Source organism: Andrographis paniculata, unplaced genomic scaffold (genome assembly GCF_009805555.1).
Source record: "Andrographis paniculata isolate CXL003 unplaced genomic scaffold, ASM980555v1 Contig83END, whole genome shotgun sequence".
Taxonomy (NCBI): domain Eukaryota; kingdom Viridiplantae; phylum Streptophyta; class Magnoliopsida; order Lamiales; family Acanthaceae; genus Andrographis; species Andrographis paniculata.
The window spans coordinates 2,974,741-2,995,957 of NW_026137621.1; the positions used below are offsets into that span (position 1 = coordinate 2,974,741).

General features: G+C 30.9%; 3 protein-coding genes across 6 annotated transcripts; all 3 read left to right on the forward strand.

Moving 5' to 3' along the window:
* The first annotated feature begins 755 nt into the window (after positions 1 to 755).
* Positions 756 to 3,829, forward strand: LOC127241620 (probable inactive poly [ADP-ribose] polymerase SRO5). 3 transcript variants are annotated; one of them, XM_051260766.1, is made up of 6 exons: positions 756 to 991; positions 1,363 to 1,979; positions 2,066 to 2,310; positions 2,394 to 2,527; positions 2,624 to 2,719; positions 3,543 to 3,829. In XM_051260766.1, the coding sequence occupies exons 2-6, from the start codon at positions 1,450 to 1,452 to the stop codon at positions 3,567 to 3,569; spliced, it is 1,032 nt and encodes a 343-aa protein (XP_051116723.1). In that variant the 5' UTR covers positions 756 to 991; positions 1,363 to 1,449; the 3' UTR covers positions 3,570 to 3,829. The 3 variants fall into 3 exon arrangements, with proteins under 3 accessions (XP_051116723.1, XP_051116721.1, XP_051116722.1); XM_051260764.1 differs by having other exon boundaries at positions 1,147 to 1,979; positions 3,543 to 3,770; XM_051260765.1 differs by lacking the exon at positions 756 to 991 and having other exon boundaries at positions 1,022 to 1,979.
* On the forward strand, positions 3,543 to 9,159 carry LOC127241617 (probable CoA ligase CCL7). Of its 2 annotated transcripts, XM_051260762.1 has the most exons (7): positions 3,543 to 3,663; positions 5,211 to 6,223; positions 7,218 to 7,407; positions 8,096 to 8,241; positions 8,573 to 8,640; positions 8,769 to 8,871; positions 8,958 to 9,159. In XM_051260762.1, exons 2-7 carry the CDS (start codon positions 5,291 to 5,293, stop codon positions 9,072 to 9,074), a joined length of 1,557 nt encoding a protein of 518 aa, XP_051116719.1. In that variant the 5' UTR covers positions 3,543 to 3,663; positions 5,211 to 5,290; the 3' UTR covers positions 9,075 to 9,159. The 2 variants fall into 2 exon arrangements, with proteins under 2 accessions (XP_051116719.1, XP_051116718.1); XM_051260761.1 differs by lacking the exon at positions 3,543 to 3,663 and having other exon boundaries at positions 5,201 to 6,223.
* A 2,038-nt stretch (positions 9,160 to 11,197) lies between these two features.
* LOC127241760 (putative lipid-binding protein AIR1B) lies at positions 11,198 to 11,878 on the forward strand. Its single transcript, XM_051260961.1, has one exon. It carries the CDS (start codon positions 11,274 to 11,276, stop codon positions 11,667 to 11,669), a length of 396 nt encoding a protein of 131 aa, XP_051116918.1. The 5' UTR covers positions 11,198 to 11,273; the 3' UTR covers positions 11,670 to 11,878.
* Positions 11,879 to 21,217: the final 9,339 nt, after the last annotated feature.

Below are 21,217 nucleotides of genomic sequence, written 5' to 3' on the forward strand. Positions count from 1 at the left end.
ACTATTTTTTACACTAATACACTCACAAGGGCAAAAAAGTCTTTCATCTATACTTTTTACTAACTATCAATATAATATCAATATTCCTTACATTTCGTGCCCAACCCAATTAAGACTATAATTTTGAGACGAACGGAGTATCAACAATAATTATTATATAATAAAAATAATTATAAATTAAAATTAAAATAAAAAATATTTTAATAAAATTAAAATTATAAATTTAAAAATTTAAAATAGAATTAAGGTATATAGTTATATTAAAAGAAAAACAAATTATATAGAATTGATAAAAATACAAAAAATAAATACTTTATATTGAGAAACTCCTTCGGCCCAAATAAATTGTTCATATTTTTTATTTCAATCCGCTCCAACGTAATTAGACATTTATTTATTTAAAATATAATTATACATTTTAATCTTATTTTAAATTTTATAATTTTTTTAATTTTAATTAAATTATTTAATTAATCTTAATTTATAATTATTTTATCATATAATAATTATTTACTAATTATATTTTATTTTATATTTTCGTACAACAATTTATTTGGGACTAATTGAGTAATTTTCAATAATATTATCGTAACGGAAACGCAAACTAACGACTCAGAGGGTAATTTCGTCATTTCACATGCCTGGGGGAGAGGCCCACAGATTCTGTTCTTCTGCATCGTCGTCATTCACAAACCGCCCAACCTCAAACTATAAATCTATGGCTGATCAAAAATCAGTTAGCCCATCACCCACCGAATCTCCTCAACAATCCACAGGCGCTGTTTGCTTACTTCCTTTCTGTTGGCTCGCCTCCTTCTCCTCTCCTCTCTTCGCCATCTCCAACTATTAATTGCTTCTCCTTCTCCTCCAAGAAAACCCTACAAAATTCACACGCAAATGGTTTCCCCTAATCCCTAACTCTTCTGACCTAAGTTTAAGTTATTCGAGCTTCTTTCCAAGTGTGCTTCGCCTCCTCCGCAGAATGAATTTCGTAAGCTCTTTCTGTAATTACTTTTTTTTTTTAAATTTTTTTTCCTTGTTTGATTAATATCCATACGCAAGTATTGATTCTCTGGAATTTGATGATGTTATTTTTTGTGTTTCCTTTACTCCTGTTGGATCCTAATTGATTTCTTTCACTTTCAGATAAGTTCCTTCCCCTTCCCCTTTATTCCTCTTTTAATCAGAGCCGTTCTTCCCCTCTATTCGTGTTGATTTTTTACTGTCCTTTTCGGATTCTAGCTATCTAGCTAAGCTATTTATTGTATGGGGCCATGTTTGTTGTTAGCTGTTGCAATTTGGGGAAAGTCTTGCGGAGTGATTTCGAAGCTCTTTGACTAATTTTCATGGCTTCCGATTTAGGCCTTTAGATTCTTCTTTAGCTCGGAGCTTTTAGATTGGGGACCAAGTTAACTTTCAGGATTAGGTTCTGTATTTCTCCCAATAATAATGTGCACTAACAAACAAGGCTGCAAAGTCTTCTCTCCCTCAATGGATCAAACGAATCAGAGCTCGAAATATGAAGATTTGAATCTATGGGATAGTGGTGAAGATCAGGCCGTGAGAGATTCGTGCCCCTCCGATTGCGAGAGTGGGATTTCGGGGCCTGAAAATGATCGGCAGTCTCGAATATCTGATAGTAGTTTGATTAGAATTTGCGAGGGGGATACGGTATATGAGACTATTGAGGAAAAATTGGGGTCGGGTTTGAGTTCATGTGGTGTTAAGGATGTTCGAGTTGAGAGTGTTCATAGGGTCGATTATTCGGCGATCATAAACCGTGCCAAGCTCCATTGCTTTTGTATATATTCTAGAGCTCTGAAAATGAGCCGGGGCGATGCTAATGTCAAGTTTGCTTGGTATGGTGGCTCCAAGAATGAGATTTGTCGAATTCTTGCCCATGGTTTTGGCCTTCCGGATAATGCTCAGACACAAGATCGTGGCGTTTGTCTTTCTCCAGTTGATTGCCCTGTTGAGAGGTATCGCGATTTTCTCAACAGAAATGGAGCAATTTTTGTTGTCTTGATTTGCTTCTGCAGCTAATGTTATAGCACTTTTTGTACAGTTTTCATTTGTCGGCTGGCGATGATGATAGCGGTGTAAGTCATATGTTGCTTTGTCGAGTCATAATGGGAAAAATGGAGGCTGTTTGTGTCAGCTCCGGACAGTGTTGTCCGAGTTCTGGAGAATTCGACTCTGGCGTTGACGACTTAGTGTCTCCTCGGAAGTATATTGTCTGGTGCACGAATATGAACACTCATATCTTGCCGGAGTTTTTGGTCAGCTTCCAAGCATCGTATTTCCTTACAGGTGAACGATAGTTCAATGTTTTATCGATGATATGCAAATTGAAGTTGTTAGGACAAAATTTAACAATGTCTGTATTAACTTAGATCCAAGGGGCCCGCAGCCTCGAAGATCACCAAAGTCGGATTGGATGCCGTTTACAGCTCTGATCACCGAACTTTCCAAGTACTTACCTCTCGACGCTGTCAGGATGATCGCCAAACATCACTATGATTACAAAGTACGTATTTGTGCCCTGCCCTTGCCGGATTCTAACCATTGAAACCGCCGCAGCATGTCTGATCATGGGCTTCGTTTCTTTATCTTCAATGTGCAGAAAAGGAAGATTACGAGGCACGACATGATACAAAAGGTGAGACGCTTAGCCGGAGACGAGCTGCTGATGGAAGCCATTAAACTTTACGGCGGGAAGGTATAAAATCACGGTTCCCTTCTTGAGTTTTCTTTTTTTTTTTTCAATGATGTGCTTTCGTTTCTATATCCGTACTAGTCGATCTAAGATAATTTCGGTATTTTTTTATCTTCTCTAAATAAATAGTCAAATACGGTTGTGGTTAGGGCGTTGACTGACGCCCTACCGACAACACGTTGGATCTATATAAACAACACATAATTTATGTTAATATAATATAAGGGTTGGTTAGTTTGTTTGGGGTTCGAATTTTGAGTTGGAATTTGAATAGTAAAATATTTTGAATTAGAATCGTGGTATGATTGTGATATAAATAGGTATTGATGTGATGTTTTGAATATAAAATTTATTTTTTTTCTGATTTAATATTTTTGAAGAAAAAAAATTAATGAAAAATAAAATTTTGGTAGAATTCGCCAAACGAACACATCCTAAATGTATCGACGCATGACTGATAATTTAATTTGCGTAGCACATGAGCACATATAATATGTTAGCATAGCACAGTAGAGACAACATAATACAATGTAGCGTATGAATTTATAGCAAATAATAATAATCCACGGAACATATATCACAGTGAATTTCAGTACATAATACATGCTAATGATATGCGCAATACATTGTTTTAGCAACAATCATATGTTGTGCATACCTTTACGCTGTGATAATTGAAGTTAATCAGCGCTGTAACCCGTCATGTCCGATACCTATTTTTCATTTAAAGTTTCACATTCAATGGCCAACGTCGTCGAAACAACGACAAAACCGTAACACTTAAATCTTGGCTTGTGAGTAACTTACTATTGATCTATTTGGGCAGATTAAAGCATCAAGGAGCAATGCCTAAAGCAGATCATAGCAAATAAATTGAGTTTACAAAGAGAGGCCTTGATAACTAGACTGATCTCAGCTGACATTTTTCTTTGAGGATTATCTTTCAGGTATGTTTGCTTCTGCTTTTGCAGTCATCCTTGTGGATCAGATATATATATGTATATGTCTATGTATATCTATAATCTAATCGATTTTCCTGCGAGTTTGTGGATTATTGCCTGTCTTTGCTTGTTGGGATCGGTATTTGAATAATGAACACGGCCGTGTTTCTAATTTTTATTGGGCCAAGGAATGGGCCGGAAGTTTGTGTTGGGCCTTCATCAATGGACCTATTGAAGGGCCGACTGTTTTAGCTAGCCCTGTTTTGAATGGGCCTCACAGTAATGCTTAAAATAAATCTGGATAAATTTGACACGCAAAATAAATAATAATACCTCCGTCCACCTCTAAGGTTCCATTTACTTTTTGTGTGTTAAATATTTGAATATTAATTATTATATGAAAACGTAGTACAAATAAAGAAATTATGATTTCTTGGAACTCAGGTTAAAGGGAAAAGAGCAAAAATATTTTTAATGTTAAGTACAATGACACAAAAGGTAAATAGAACCCGTAGAGTCGGACGGATGGAGTATTATAATAGTGTAGAGTTACTTAATATGGAGAAATGAAGATTTGTGTTCTAGAAGCATTTGTTGTTACTCATATTTTACAAGAGATAGCTTACTTATAAGTTCTATTATATTAAGGTCTTTTTATTTCTATTTCACTGAATCTCTCTTTAAGATAGTACTCAGATCGTTAAGCCTTCGGTGGCAGGTCAGAATTTATCCGACAAGAATTTTTTCTACCTTAGGAAAATTATAGTTACGGCCGCCGTTCATGGAATGAACTTAGAATCCCAACCGGTATGAAATGAACTTATAATCCTGGATCATCAGATTATACGGCTATAAGTCACATGTACTATAATTATTCGAGGGCCAATGCCTGATTGCTGCAAATTTAATTGAAATAGCACAGTTCATAATAGTTTAACTCATTGGATCGTATCAAAATTTTAAAATTAAACGTATTTGGACGACGATAATATGAAAATGAGCGATGTCTTGAATATTTTCGTTTTAAAGAAAAAATTGAAATTTGTTATGACACATATTGTAGGTATCATTGCAAAAGGTTGCCAAGTGTATTAGTTGATGATTAATATAATGTACGATCATGTCTTTTTGTATTGTAAAAAAATATATTTTTTTTTGGAAAACGCAAATTTCAAAAAAGTATAGAAATATAAAATTTGAACAAAAAAACCAACCCTTTACGTAAAATACACATTTTTATTATATATTGCATCATTATCATTATATTTATATTTTGATATATTCCATAACAAAATCAATTAAATCTATAAAATTAGATGAATCTTTTGTCCAGATCATCTATGCATAATTATTTACAGACAAATGAACTGGCCAGCTTATTATCATATTCATTTATTTTATTTTATATATACCTATTATTATCATATATTCTTTCAGATATGGCTGTCCTTGTCTTCTCCACCCAAGTCGTCACAAACAATGCCGTGCCCTTTATCATCTTCCACAGTATTTACAAATCTACAAACTCACAATTTACACTAAAATGTCTTCAGCTTCATTGATCCATGGCAAAGATGGGATCTTTAGATCTCCAAGGCCCCCCCTTTCTCTCCCCCAAGACCCTACTTTCTCTATGTTCCATTTCCTATTCAGAAACATCAAATCAAATTCGGGTCTTCCGGCTCTTGTCGGAGCCGAAACCGGCGAGACGCTCACGTTTTCCGACCTAAAACATCGAGTCCTCAAGCTCGCCCGCGCACTCCGAAATCTCGACGTCTCCAAGAATGACGTCATCCTTATACTATCCCCGAATTCGATACTCTACCCCGTCGTGTTCTTCGCCGTCGTAGCGATCGGAGCCGTCACCACAACCGCCAATCCACAGTGCACGGTGCGGGAAATCTCGAAACAGGTCGAGGACTCGAATCCGAAGCTCGTCGCGACAATCCCCGAACTCTACGATAAACTCGAACACTTGAATCTACCTTGCATTATGCTATCCGATCCTATTTCTTGTCGCCGGGGTAGATCGAATACGGCGAAATGGTACTTTTACTCGGATTTGATCGAATCTTCCGACCCGGACGACGATTTATCGTTGCCTCCGGTTACCCAAACCGATACGGCAGCCATTCTTTACTCGTCAGGCACAACGGGAACGAGCAAAGGAGTCGTTCTAACGCACCGGAATTTCATTGCGTCGGCGATGATGGCGACGTCCGATCAAGAGGTCGATAAAAACACGAAGGATGTGTTCGTTTGCTTTCTGCCGCTGTTTCATATATTCGGATTGGCGAGTCTTCTTTACGCGCAGCTACAGAGAGGCAGCTGTGTCGTCATGATGGCAAGGTTCGACATGGAGAAGCTGCTGAGGGCTATGGAGAGGTACAGAGTGACACATTTGTACGCCGTTCCACCGGTCGTCGTCGCGTTGGCGAAGCAGAAAGAGCTCGTGAAAAGATTCGATCTTTCTTCGCTAAGGGAGATCGGGTCGGGGGCTGCGCCATTAGGCCCCGAAGTGATCGACGAATGCGCGAAAGGTTTTCCGCAGGCTGTTCTGTTCCAGGTACCTTATGATCGACTGAAAGTTTCGATTTTTTGTTGTTGTTGTTTTTTTTTTTTTTTTCTTTTTTTTTCGCGGTTTTTGCAATGTTCTTAGCTAATGCTAGGAAAATGTTATAAGTTTGATCTATTCTTAATTTTAGTGTGATCGAAATTTATTCGAATTTGAAGGGTGTTGTGTAGAGCTAAATACGAGTTAGAAGGTGCGAAGTTTACGCGTAAATAATACTCTCGTCGTCCCAAATCAAAGAAGTTTTTGGAGTTTCGTAGTAGATTAAGAAATAACAGTGTTTTATTAGTCGGTGTGTAAAATTTTTTGACATTTTTGCCATTTTATTTTTATGTATAAAGTAATTGTATGTATAGTGATATTTTTGTAATTTAAATAAAAGTTAAAGGTATTTTGGTATTAGTTTATTATTACCTTTTATAAAATAGGAATGAAATACTTTAAAATAAGATATACATATGAAAATAATAAAAAAAATACTTTGAATTGGGACGAAGAGTGTATCAAACATGAATTTGGCGGGTCGAGAGGTTGCGCCCCCTCGTGGCGGTCCCTAAGACATATTTTGAAGGAAAATGAGTATGTGTATTATTACAAGATTATATAATATGTAACTAATAAATTATTTTTTTATTAGCTTAAATTTTTAAGATTTTAAACGAGACGATCATTTAGTATTGCATAAGAGTGGAAGGCCTTATGTCTTCGCTTGGACTATCTAAAGTTAAGTTTGTGCAATTTGATTGCACGGGCGAATTATAACTTTTTAAAAATGTTCGTTTCACAATCCAATCCTCATCTTCGATTGTTCGTTCGTAATAAATTAAATTGATTGCACTGAGTTTATATGATAGGATCTATTGTCCCTACACTCAACCATTTGAATCTCATAAAAAAAAGACAATACCAAGTGTACAAGTATCGAAGAATAGAGTTCGATTATTGACAACATGTAAGAATATTTGCTATGCATTTTGTCCGGCGATAGGGCTATGGAATGACGGAAACAACGGGTGCTATTTCTCTCGAAGACACGAGATTGATATCGCGAAGCTCAAGCTCTACGGGGTTCCTTGATCCCGGAGTCGAAGCTCAAATAATCGACATAGAAACTATGGATCCTCTCCCACCTCTACATAAAGGCGAAATTTGGGTTCGCGGGCCGAACATTATGCAAGGTAAAAATTGTGAAATATTGCGGAGTCTCGCCAAGGCATTAATTCGTACTCAGGGTGTGTTTGTTTGGGGGTTTGAATTTTGAGTTGAGATTTGAATAGTAAAAATTTTGAATTGGAATAGTAGTATAATGTGATATAAATAAGTATTGATGTGATATTTTGAATGTAAAATTGATTTTTAGTATAATATAAAAAATAAAAAATAAGTGTTTGATTTGATGTTTTTGAGGAAAAAAATTTGTATGAATAGTATAAATCTTTCCTAATCCTCCAAACAAACACACCATCAAAGTTCGTACTACGTCGAGATATATATAATTTGATTTAATGTTATGTTTCGAATATATATTTTTTTTGTTTAAAAATATTATATCTAAAATCTATTTTAATTTACAAAATAATTTATAGAAATACTAATTTTTAATCTTAACATTACATCTAACACATATTCAATTCAACTTTAACTATATGTGAAAAGCCAACATTTCCAAAACATAGTAATAGACATATCTCCTCAAATATTTTCTTATTGTTTCTAATTTGAGATGATGTCTAAAAAGTTCACAAATTTTGTTTATTTACACAATTTTTTTTTTCTTTTAAATTTTTTTATTATTTTAAATATGATTTATAAAATTATTCGAGTGTTGTTCTTCCTTCTTCGAACATACTTTTTTCCTTTCCATAGGCTATTTCAAGAATGAAACCGCGACGAAACAAACTATAGACAACCAAGGTTGGTTGCACACTGGCGATTTAGGTTATTTTGACAACAAGGGGTGCCTACACATAGTCGATAGGATCAAAGAGCTTATCAAATGCAAAGGGTTCCAAGTAATCTCTACGATCTTTTTCAATACTACGCCCATTTAGTTTCGTTTTTTTTTTATATATTTCTAGTAAAAACAAACTATTTTATTTTACAAAATATTAACAGTAGTTTGAATATAATGTTTCGCCTCCAAGTCTGGTTTCTCTTACATAGTTCATTTAGTATGACTTGCTTTGTTAGCCTAATTTGCAGTCTATTAGTTCGATCGCAGGTTCCTACGTCATTTTAGTAAAAAAAAAAAAAAAAAACCTAAACTCCAAAAACTAACACACCCTTAGGCTTTTGAACATTACAAAAAGTTTAAAAAATATATTTGCTCGGCTGTCGCTGCAGGTTGCGCCCGCAGAACTTGAAGAGCTGCTTCTCGCTCATCCTGAGATAAACGATGCAGCAGTTATCGGGTATTTATATATATACATATACATACAAAGTTGTCTGAAATTCATCGAATCATAGACACACTGCATAGCTAATTAATTAATACAACTTTTACAACGTGGCTGATCATCTAAACAACATTGTACTGCAGATCGCCGGATGCTGAAGCCGGAGAGGTCCCGGTTGCCTATGTTGTCCGATCATCAACCAGTTCGATAACTGGAGAAGAGATAAAAGATTTTATTGCAAAACAGGTAAATTAATTCTGAAGAATTGCATATATATATGATCACTTAATTAATTATATCAAAATTTATTTAATTAATTAATGTGAATTTAGGTAGCGACGTATAAGAGGGTAAGGAGAGTGATATTTTGCGACGGCATTCCCAAGTCAGCCTCCGGCAAGATCTTGAGGAGGGAGCTCAGACAGGGACGACTTTTATCCAAAATATAATTTAATTAAAAAAATTAGGCTATGTTTATTTATAATTTTGACCTTTTTTTAATATATAGTTAATTAATAATATTTTTTCTTTTAATATATATTACATTTACACTAATTATTTTTCTTTTATTTAAAATATTATATACAAAAATCATTTTCTTAAATAGTTTACATTATATCAAAATGCTTATTAATTACTCCCGTCCGTCGAGGCTTAAAAATATCCTTATATTTGTATAATATTTTTGTATAAATATCATTCTATTAGTATTGTAGGACACTAATAGAAGTATTTTTACAATTTTTTTTTTTTTAAATTTGCACTACGTTTTGATATAATAATTAGTATTAAAAAATCAATACGCAAAACGTAAACCGGATGAAGCTACTATTATGTTTAAATTACAATCCAAAACACCATGGCATGTTTTTTTAGATTGTTTTTTTTTTTTTAATTATAAAATTTTTGGTTTGATTTAAACAGTACTATTTTATTTGATGTTTTTCTAAGAGAAAATACTATATATATATATATATATAATTTTATTATAATTGGGAAAAAAAATTAAAATTGTATACACTTCCAAAATTTTTTAGTTTTTTTTTCCCCCCAAACTTTTGTTTTAGTTATTGCTTGATTGTAATTCGAGCTGTATATTAAAATTGTGTACACATGTGAGACTATCATACTTATAGTAACACATTTATAACTAGAAACATTTTATTATTAAATAAGCATAAAATAAATTTTTGATCTATATTTCACTTCTTTTCAGGGGATGGTTATAATAATTATATTACTCTTTATTTTTTAAAGAATTTTGTAATTGCAAAATAAAATGATCAAAAAATATTTATTTTATTGAATTAGTTTGTATAATTTACTTTTAATTAGTTAAACTACCTTTACTTGATAATTTATCTAAAATTTGTTCAAATATTTTATTAAATAATTTATTTAATGTATTTCATTAACCGACACATTATACATCGATTTGTTTAAATCAATTTTGCCAATTGTTATGATCGACATTACATTGATGCTAGCAATTTCAATTAAGGTAAGAGTCATCGCGATCGATAAATATGTATACTATAGTAGCTCCAACAATCACCATAGAATATTATCAAACAAACATAAACCCAATTGTTAAACCAAACGAATTTTCACTAATATATTTTTAAAGAATCAATTACATATGGGACTGATTTATTTATTCTCTAATATATTCATCTCCAAGCAAGAATTGATTTCTAAGAAAGATGCTATTAATTAACATGAACACATTAACAAAAATTATAATGTGTGGCCTAGTGATCCGAAAGGTGAATTCGTAATCGTGTCGTCATGAATTGTCTTGCTTACTACATATGATTTCCTAATAATTTGTGTACGTAATGAATATGCTAAATTGATCAAAAAACATAAAAAAAAACCAACATAAAAATAAAAAATTCAAAAAGAGCAACTTGTGTCCTAATGCATATTTGTTTGATCATGATCAATTGGGGCGACAAACCACAGACATCTCTGCCATCTTCAAATTGCATGTGAAACCCCCAAATAAGTTAATAACATAATGCTATAAATATATATGGCGGCTACGGTGGCGTTGAACTTTAAAATTTAACACCATGCAGACAGCCGCACACGGTATTGCTACAGCAGCATACCGTATCTATTTATATAATACAAATACAATAGATAAATTAATAACACATACTATAGTCTTATACAATACACATACTGTTTTACAATACACTTGTAATTATGAACTAACAATACAAGTACAACATATAAACTAACAACATATGCTATAATTTTACGCAATATACCATATACTATTGTACAACACACTTATAGCACTTATAATTATGGACTAATAGCACATATCTTTATTATACACGCATGCATAATAAAACTGTGTACTATTTGTATCCGTTCCCTATATATATATATATATATATTGTGATATCCTAAATTGAACATGGTTACGCTGTCCTCCACATTTCCATACTTCTCTTCCGATCTCTTCACATGGAACTATGGGCGCGATCCCACACGACACTCAAACAATACTATATATATATTCCACAAAACCCTAAAAACTTGACCTATAAAATCCCCAACCTGCTAACCTAATTTCTCCATCAATTAACTCCCAAACCCTAATTCCATCTTTGATCACATCTTTCTCTCTTTCTACAATGGCTTCTAAAGCAGCTGCCCTAATTTTTCTCCTTTCGAATGTTCTCTTCTTTACATTTGTAGCCTCATCGTCATCTCCATGCCCACCACCACCACCAAAGCCAAAGCATCACGGCGGCGGCAGCCATGGCGGCGGCGGCAAGTGCCCGACTCTAAACTTGGGTGTGTGTGCCAATGTGCTGAACCTGGTGAAATTGAAGATCGGAAAACCTCCAAAGGAGCCTTGCTGCAGCCTGATCCCCGGCGTGCTCGACCTCGAGGCTGCCCTCTGCCTCTGCACCAACATCAAACTCGACGTCTTGAACCTTGTCAAGCTCAACCTACCACTCTCACTCGAATTGCTTGTCGGCCTCTGTGACATTAAGCTTCCCAAAGACTTCAAGTGCCCATCTTAATTGGAGATTTCGATCAATCTACCTCGATGTTTTGCAATATCTCTTTCTGCTTTTTGGTTGTTTGTTGATTTCTTTTTTTTGATCTGGTCTAGAGGTTTGTTGGTTGTCGTCATTATCTTCATAATGTTATGTTATTTTATGTATTCGGAGAATTATTGAATAATATTGTATTCATTATGCAAATTTTTTAATTTAAGTTTGTTTATCCATTGTTGTACAAATTAATTAGGTAGGCTGCCTGGTGTTATATATATAATTATATGATACATTAAACGAAAAAGAAATGTATGAGGTTATATTTTGAAGTGAAAAAAAATAAATTTACTTATATAAAAACTGAAAAACGAAAGGAGATCACAACCTTAGCTAATTTTAATTATTTTGCATTGACATTTTAAAGTGTTTTATTAATAATAATAAATAATAAGATAGTACAAAATTATTTTCATATACATGGTACATTAACATATAATAGTCCACACAATACACACAATAATTATTCTTAACACAAAATGTATAATAACATACCACACATATAAAATAATAGACAATACACAATAACAATCCACATAATATATGCTATATTAATTCAAAGAATGCATGAATTTTGGTTAATGTTGTCCGCAGGTGGTCTGATCAATGTTTGAATTCTGGTGGAGAGCTGTGACCCATTCAATATGGAGCAGTTAATCTATTTGTTGCCACCTGAGTTGACCAATCTGACATATCTAAAAAAAAGAAACATCGATTTTAGGGGATAATTGATTGAGAAAATATCCTGAGTCAATATATGGATTTATTTAGAATGATTTATTTTCATATTTGATGTTCTTACCTATGCGTTGATTATATTGGTGATGTGAAGAATATGTTTATAAAGAATACATAGTTGGGTGAAGAAGCTTGGGAGCCGTGTGAGATTGTAGAGATAATCCTTGGGGTAATAAATATCTCTATGATAGAAAAATAGAGTAGACAAGATTGTGTGTATATATAACTAGTTGAGCGACCATAGGAAGAAGGATTGTACTCTTGAAGTAGCATCTTATACAAATCTATTGTAAGTTCGATTTATTCTTCATGGAGAGTGATATTGTTTGGGTTGAAACCCCTCAGATTTAGGTCACGATTGAACCGAATTGGGTGAACAAATCGTGTGATTTATCTATTTTTTATTTTATATAGTTGTATGATTTATTCGTTAATTGTTTGATCAACGCACAAACTCCTGAGTTGTATTGCTGATCATTCAAGACATTTGGGACTAACAACACTATTAGTTTATACTTCATGCATTAAATTCAACATCCTAACCACCCCTGAATAAATTATAAAATTATGCAATTATTCATTTTTTGGTCATCCATTAAATTTATTTACAATTTATTTATAGTAAATAAATTTATGCGTTCATAATTTTATTATTATTGCTTTTATCAAATAATAATTAATTTGTCACTATTTTATTTTACGTATCCATTATATTTTATCAATCATTTACTAAATTTTTTATAATACTTTTACTTTACTTTTGACTTATCTTATTTTAATATTAAAATATTATTATTTCGCATTCAATTATACCTATATAAAAAAAGAGTAACTTATATCGGGAGAGGAATATATACACATATGTTGATTTTTTTCTAGATCTAGCTGACTTATGCTAAGATCTAGAAAATAATCACGATAATAATTAAAATTGAAAAGTTTGGCTTTACACGGTAAATAAAATTATGTTTCCTTCTAAAATATTTAAGCTTTAGTAAGTCGAGAGCTACAAAAGGAGCCATGTGCTTTAAGGCGAGAGAAAAATTAGATTGAAATAAAGGGTAGTAATTCACCATAATTGGATGATAAGCGATCTCATTGTGAGCGAGTAACAATGAGTAATACATTTAGAGTGCGTTTACCCTATTTTATAGGATGAAATTATATAATAATTATATACTAATTAATATACAAATATATATTCAATCATATCTTTTGTAGTAAATAACCCTTAAAGGGAATGATTAATTAAATTAATAGATTGAGAACTTAAGGTATATCAGTTCACCATATTTATAGAGTGTTCGTAACTTTCTAACAGTTTGAGCTTTTAGGTGAGACGGTCATTCTGCATCCGACATAGATGTTAAATCGATTTTCTTTGAACCGAAGGCCACTAAGGCTTTGTTCTTTTTATTATTTCTTTCTATATGTTTTTCCCCAAAATATTAATACACTACTCATATTCATTATTTTTATATTCTCTAAACAATTTTCTATATTTTGCATAAAAAAAAATTCATTTCCAACAATCTCACAGAGCAAATACATCTTAACTTACCAGCTAGCACAAAACAATAAGTGAGTTGCATATATATAGCTCTTCAAATTAAAAAAAAAAAAAAAAAATGGGAGTTTGAATAAATACCTTGTGAGATTTCTAGACCAATTGTGGTTTTTTTTGGATTTAATTTGAATTTTTTGTTTTTTTTTTTTGTTTTTGTTTTTATATTTGAATTTTGGTCTATATAGTATTTTAATGTAATATTTTATAATAAATAGTACTCCCTCCGTCCCAAATAAGGTGCAACATTTGTTTTGGGTACGGGTTTTAGGTGAGTAGTATTAAGTAAGATAATTTAGAAATTAGGTGATGTGATGGAGAGAGAAATGTATATTTTATTTTTTTTATTTGGGTGATGGGATGTGATAAAGTGTGGGATAGAGATTAAGTATAATTAATTATTTCCTATTTTGGAAATGTTGCATGGTGTTTGGGACATACCAAAAAAGAAATATTGCACAGTGTTTGGGACGGAGGGAATATATTTTTAGTAAAAATTGTACGAATTCAATGAAAGTAATTTTGGTTTGAAATTGAAACAAAACATACTACATTTTCACTAATTCATCGGGCATGATTTGCAAGGTATTAGGTTCGGCCGAGGGTTTACTCAGTGCGCACTTTCGGATAGCGATTGCGGGTTTCAACGTCATCCAAAAAATAAAAATAAAAAATTCAATAATGTATTTCTTAACGATCCTCAGCCTGCGAGGGATTGAACCCAAGACCTAACAATATAAAGGTATGAACGAGTTGATATATGCCATCTAATTTAATTCAAACCGATTTACTTCAACCTCTAGTAAAGTAGAGTGAACTAGTGACCGTAAAGAAGATTGTAGGTTTAAATTCTCGAATGACAAATAAGTATATCGCATGAGAATAAATATACGGTTCTTTAGATTGTCGAATAATTTTAAATAAACTATAAATTTACACGTTTAATATATATATATATATATGTAAACTAAAACCTTTGTTATATTAAATCATTTTAAATCCGAAATTGAAAAAGATATAAAATAAAACTAGCACTTCGATCCCTGACTTAAAAAATTTGATTTCTATTTATATTTTGGCAAATAAAAACCAAAAGTCAGAACAATTTGGGGTAAAAATGGATGCTTTTGACTAAGGATCGCTTAGATTAATTTAAAAAATAAACTTAATCACAAATATAAGTCAAAATAATTGTTTGTTGGTAATATAAAAAATAATATTTTGTATTGAATTGTTAGTAAGTATATATTATATATTTTATTAATGTGTTTATATTATAGTATTTTTTTTAATAATATGTATGAAAATAATTTAATTAAAAAATACTAAGTGAACAAATTTAAATCTATATTGTTGATATTATTATTATTATTATTATTATTATTATTATTATTATTGTTATTATTAGTTTATATGTTCGAAATTATCAACGGTTTTTTCAAAGTATTTTCTAAGATGCTTTTAAAAAAATTATTTTTGGAGTCAAAATGTCATTTATGTTTTTTATCAAATTAAAATCAATGCAAATAAGAATACATAGTTTTAAAATAACACTCCCTCCGTCCCACATAATTTGTTCCTTTTTCTATTTTCGTCCGTCCCACATAACTTGTTCTTTCAATTTTTGAAAATATAATTATGCACTTTAATCGCATTTTAAATTTTATAATTTTTTTAATTTAATTAAGCTATTTACTTATCTTAATCTTAATCTATAATTATTTTTACTAAATAATAATTATTTTTACTAATACACTTCTTAATTACTTATTAATTATACTTTACCTAAATTCTCGTGTCTACAGTAATACATCCATATTACATGGGACGGAGAAAATAATAATAAAGGAAATTTTTTAGAACTCGTCCAAATAATGTTTAAATATAATATTCTGAATATAAAATAAATTAATATATGTATACAATTTAATTGAAATGTGAATTAGTCTTCTCTCTCTATACATAGACCAATGGTCCAATACATACCTTGAATAGCATTTAATACAATATATACATCCTGTGAATTATTCTTACATATAATAACGGTCGAGAAATCCTCAAAATGTAGATGTTTAGACCGAACTGCATCAATAAATATCGTGTGTTATCTTGTTTATTTTCGAACTTTGTCAGTCAGAGGCAAATTTATTTCGTACACATACGAGGTATAATCACAAAACAGCTGCGCGTTTTATTGATGTGCAAACCGCTTGAAGTTTCTATTGAATATTGTCCCACATTGGATATGATGTCGGAAATCACTTGGTTTATAAGGGTGAAGAATCACTCTACCTATAATCAGTTGATTTTAAGTTGAAAGTCCGAATTATTTTTTAACATAGTATCAAAGTGATATGTTCATATTGAGTTGATCCTGTATGGACTTTCAAGATTATCATCTTGAGGAAAAGTATTGAATATTATCACACATTGAATATGATGTAGGAATTCTCTTAATTTACAAGGGTGAAAGACCATTTCACTTATAACCAATTGATTTTCGATTGAAAGTTCGGATTCCTTCTTAACAGTTCCGTCATTCCTCTGGCATAATAATACTTGGAGTAGTTCCGAAGATTATTTTCTAACAATATTGAATAAATGTTGTTGAGATATTTTAAATATTCAGTTTTAGATTTATATCTAGATTTGATATTATTCATAGATTAGATTATTAGATTTGAATTTATCGAATCCGTAAGACAATCTCATATTTTCCCCTATAATTTCTAACAAATGTTAACTATATGTTTTGTATGTAGTTATATATACAATAAGTATTAAAGATGTATTATTTATTATATTCTGATTTTCTCAAAACCAAGATTGAGTGTCCACATAGCATAATCTTTAGTACATTTAGTATTGTACTTTGTAAGAAGCTACGTATTATTTATTTATTTTTTAAAATGGTGGTCTAGAAAATATAACTAATGCTCTATACAATATATGTATATGTATAGTATATGTTATGTTTGTTTGGGGGATTATGAGAATTTACATTATTCATAAAAAAATTTCTTCAAAAAACTTCAAATCAAATATCTAATTTTCATTTTCTATATTATATTAAAAATCAATTTTATATTCAAAATATCACATCTAACACCTATTTATATCACATCATACAACTATTTCAATTAAAAAATTTTACTATTGAAATCTCAACTCAAGATTCAAACCACCCAAACAAACACACCTCATGTGAACTCTTGATCGGTGTTATCTGAACAATTTAACGATTTTTTCTGAAGACTTAAATAATACTATATAAGAAAAAATTATTAATTACGTATATTTTGTATAAATTATTGATACTCCATTCGTCCAGCTACAAATGACCTTTTTTTTCTTGTTTGTTTGTCTTACCAAAGATGTCTCATTTCTATTGGTAAATTTATTAATCTTAAATACACTTAATAAATATAAATTATAAATCAATTTAATTAAATTTCTAATCTCTTACATCTAAACTCACTCAAAACTCTTTTATTTCTATCTCTATCTTCAATTAACAAAATTTTTATTACCTTTAAATTATAAACTAATTTATGGTAATGATAAATAAATAAATATATTTTTTTATTTATTTGTATTATATAAAAATTTATTCTCTACAAAATAATATCTATATTGTACTCCCCTGTCTCATATAATTTGTCTCTATTTTCTATTTTCATCTGTCCCAAATACTTTGTCATTTCATTTTTTTCGAAAATATGATTATACATTTTAATCACATTTTAAATTTTATAATTTTTTTTAATTTTAGTTAAACTATTTAGTTATTTTAATCTTAACCTATAGTTATTTTTACTATACAATAATTATTTATACCAATATGCTTCTTAATTATTTATTAATTATATTTTGCCTAAATTCCTGTATATACATTAACATGCTCATATTACATTAGACGGAGGGTGTGTATATTTTATTGAAATATAATATTAAAAATATTCAAACATATATTTTAAATTTCTTTTAATAATTAATTAACTAATACTTACTATATAAATAACTCATCTATACAACTAAATTCCGGTGCTCAAACAAAAAGGTTCATTTCTACATACCAGGACGGAGGGTGTATTTTTTAAAGTTATAGTAAAATTATATTTCTATGAGTGTGTAATATTCCGAAGCTAAATAGAGATTGATAGAATTTAAGTTGGCTTTAATCTTTTGTTTGACTTTGTCGCATTTTGGAGAGCTTTGGTCTCCATGTGAACAATTTGATCACCGGCTTTGGATTTAATGTCTTCTTTAGACGATCCGAGAGTTTGATCTTTGCTTTGACTTTGCTGTTTTTGGAGAACTTTGGTCTCCGTGTGAGCGAGTTGATCATTAGCTTTGGATTTGATGTCGGCCAAGTGATGCTTTGGTGAATAACGCGATGAACACCTCGAAGCTTTGTGATGAACTTTGGATGCTCTTCCTTAACTTTGATGGATTCTTCAATGGATCAATTAAACTACTCATATCAATAAGATACTTACTCATTTTCCAAAATTCATTGGAGAGAACTAATCCTTTTTATTTTAAAGTTAAATATCAACTTTGATTTAAAAGCTAATCCATAACTTCGAATTAATTAATAATTTATTGATTAAAGCACTTGGACTTTTCAAGTAACACAAATTGTACGTTCCACGTCGACTACGGGTCAAGCCCTAATTAATATCCAAGCGTAACGACTACTTCATTTCTCTAACTATTTTTTGATCTGTAGTGGAAATCTCATGCTATATATATATATATATATATATATAGTGAAGACAATAATCTCATCCAAAACATTCAAATAAAATATATATTAAAAAAAAAATTAAAAAAAATTAAATATGGGTTCTTCCAAATCATTGATCTTTGTTGTTGTTACCCTTTCTGCAGTTCTTATGATTCAATTTATAAGTGCAGCCAGGGAATTGAAAAGCACTTCCAACACAGTGGACAAATGTAAGTAATTATCATTACCTATAATAGTTAATGTCATTACTTCTATTTACATACACTTGAAAATTATTTTTAAAATTATTCATTTATCATATTATATATTGTTTTTTAAAGAAATTATTTAATCTTGTAAAATAGTAATTCCTCCGTCCACCTCTAAGAGTCACATTTACCTATTGCGTCATTCTATTGAACATTAAAAATATCCTTATATTTGTATAATTTTTTGTATAAACATCATTCTATTAGTATTATAAAACACTAATGAAAATATTTTTGCAATTTTCTTTTAATTTGTACGACGTTTTGAATAATAATTACTATTTAAAGATCAAAACGTAAAAAATAAATCAAACCCTTAGAGCCGGACGGAGGTAGTATTACATTAACTACTCGATATTTTATTATTTTCCAAAATTTTCGAAATTTAAATCTTACAATAATTATATATATCCAAATGGAACTCATTTGTATAACATAACACATTCATTTGAGTTTTGAATACTACAAATTTTGTAATAGAATAGACGCATGCATGAGTTAATATAATTAGTAATGATACGATGCTTTTTAATGTAAAAATTAATTTTTACTATAATATAAAATATAAATATTTGATTTTTTATTTTTTTAAAAAATATGTTTTTGGTAAATAGCAAATATCCCCAAAAATCTCCAAAAAAATTCACAATAAATAGAGTATGTTTGGATATGGATTGAAATTAAATGTTGCTTTCACTTTTGATTTAAATAGCATCTTAATGAAATATTTTATATAAAAAAAATAATATATTTTTAGAGAAACTCATACATATTGAATAGTAGTATTGTTTTATTTAAAAAAAAGTACACCCATATATATTCTTCAGTTATGTAATTATATATATATATATATGTATATATATCATTTAGCTGCAGGAGTTTTCAAGGAGCCTCCAGAAGGCAAATATGATAGTGTTGGGAAAGACACATTCCCCACCCCCTACCTACTCCCCACCCCAACCTCCCCAGGCACCCCCACAACCTCTGTCATCCCAGTCGTATACCCAACCACCCCATACACCCCCCAAAACCCTGTCACCCCAGTCGTATACCCAACCACCCCAGGCACCTCAAACAACCCTCCTGTCCAATACATACTCCCCACCCCATTGCCAGCCTCCTCAGACAGAACCTATGGCTATGGTGGTGGATACACATACCCAATCGGTCCTAGACATCCTTGATATATTAATGCATGAACAAGACTCATGAGTAGTTAAACTAGCTAATTCAAAATAATGCATCCAATCTAAAATTTGAGAATTAAGTGTATGGCAGTTTGTTGAATACTCTATATAATTTCGTTTATATATATATATATGTGTGTGTGTATTTGTGCCTTTGTCGTATTAGAATTATTGTGTCAAAATTAAATAAAATGGATGCCAAAGTGAACATGATTTGTAGTGTTGCTTCACTATGTATAGGGTATGGTATGCATTGTTTAAACCTTTTTTGTTTTTGTTGAAGCTTTCATGTTTGAATGAGAATAATATAATGTTAGGAATGAAGAATCAAAGTAATAACATTTTAGAAAAAATAGAATTGGACAACTATTTATGTGGAAAATCCAAAATCTAGAAAAATAATAGGAAGGAGAGGAAATTTGTTGTAATGTATTTCGGACTGCTATAAAGATTTTAACAACTAAAACTATGCACAAGAAATAGAATGAGAACTAGCAAAAAAACATAAATTAAAATATTCACTCAAAAATGAAGAACTCATTGAGTTAAAAAAAAAATGTATTAAGGCTCAGCCCCTAAAACACTTAAATACAAGTGGTTCGAACACAAAACAACAAAGACCAAACCCAAACAACGCGATCTACATTGTCACCGCCCCGTATCTTCTCGTAAGAACAAATTAATTTCTTGTGATACCCCGAAGTTAATACACTACAACAAAAATAATATATTTGTAACGGAATTTCGTTCCTAATGTTCACGTAGCTAACGTAATTCCATTCCTAATTCCGTCTCTAATGTCATTAGTAACGAAAAAAGTAGATTTAGAGAAAAAAAAAATTTTGTTTAAAAAATAATTTTTTCTTGTAGTGATAGAAATGAGTCGGGGAGGGTGTGATAACTGAAGATAGCTAGGACAAGATATCGGATCCAAAGGCCCTAATTAAAATCGTTGTTCGGACAGTTAGAAATCAATATCTTGTCAGATCGGGCCTGGATAGTGTAGGCCACAAAATGTTTGGGCCAAT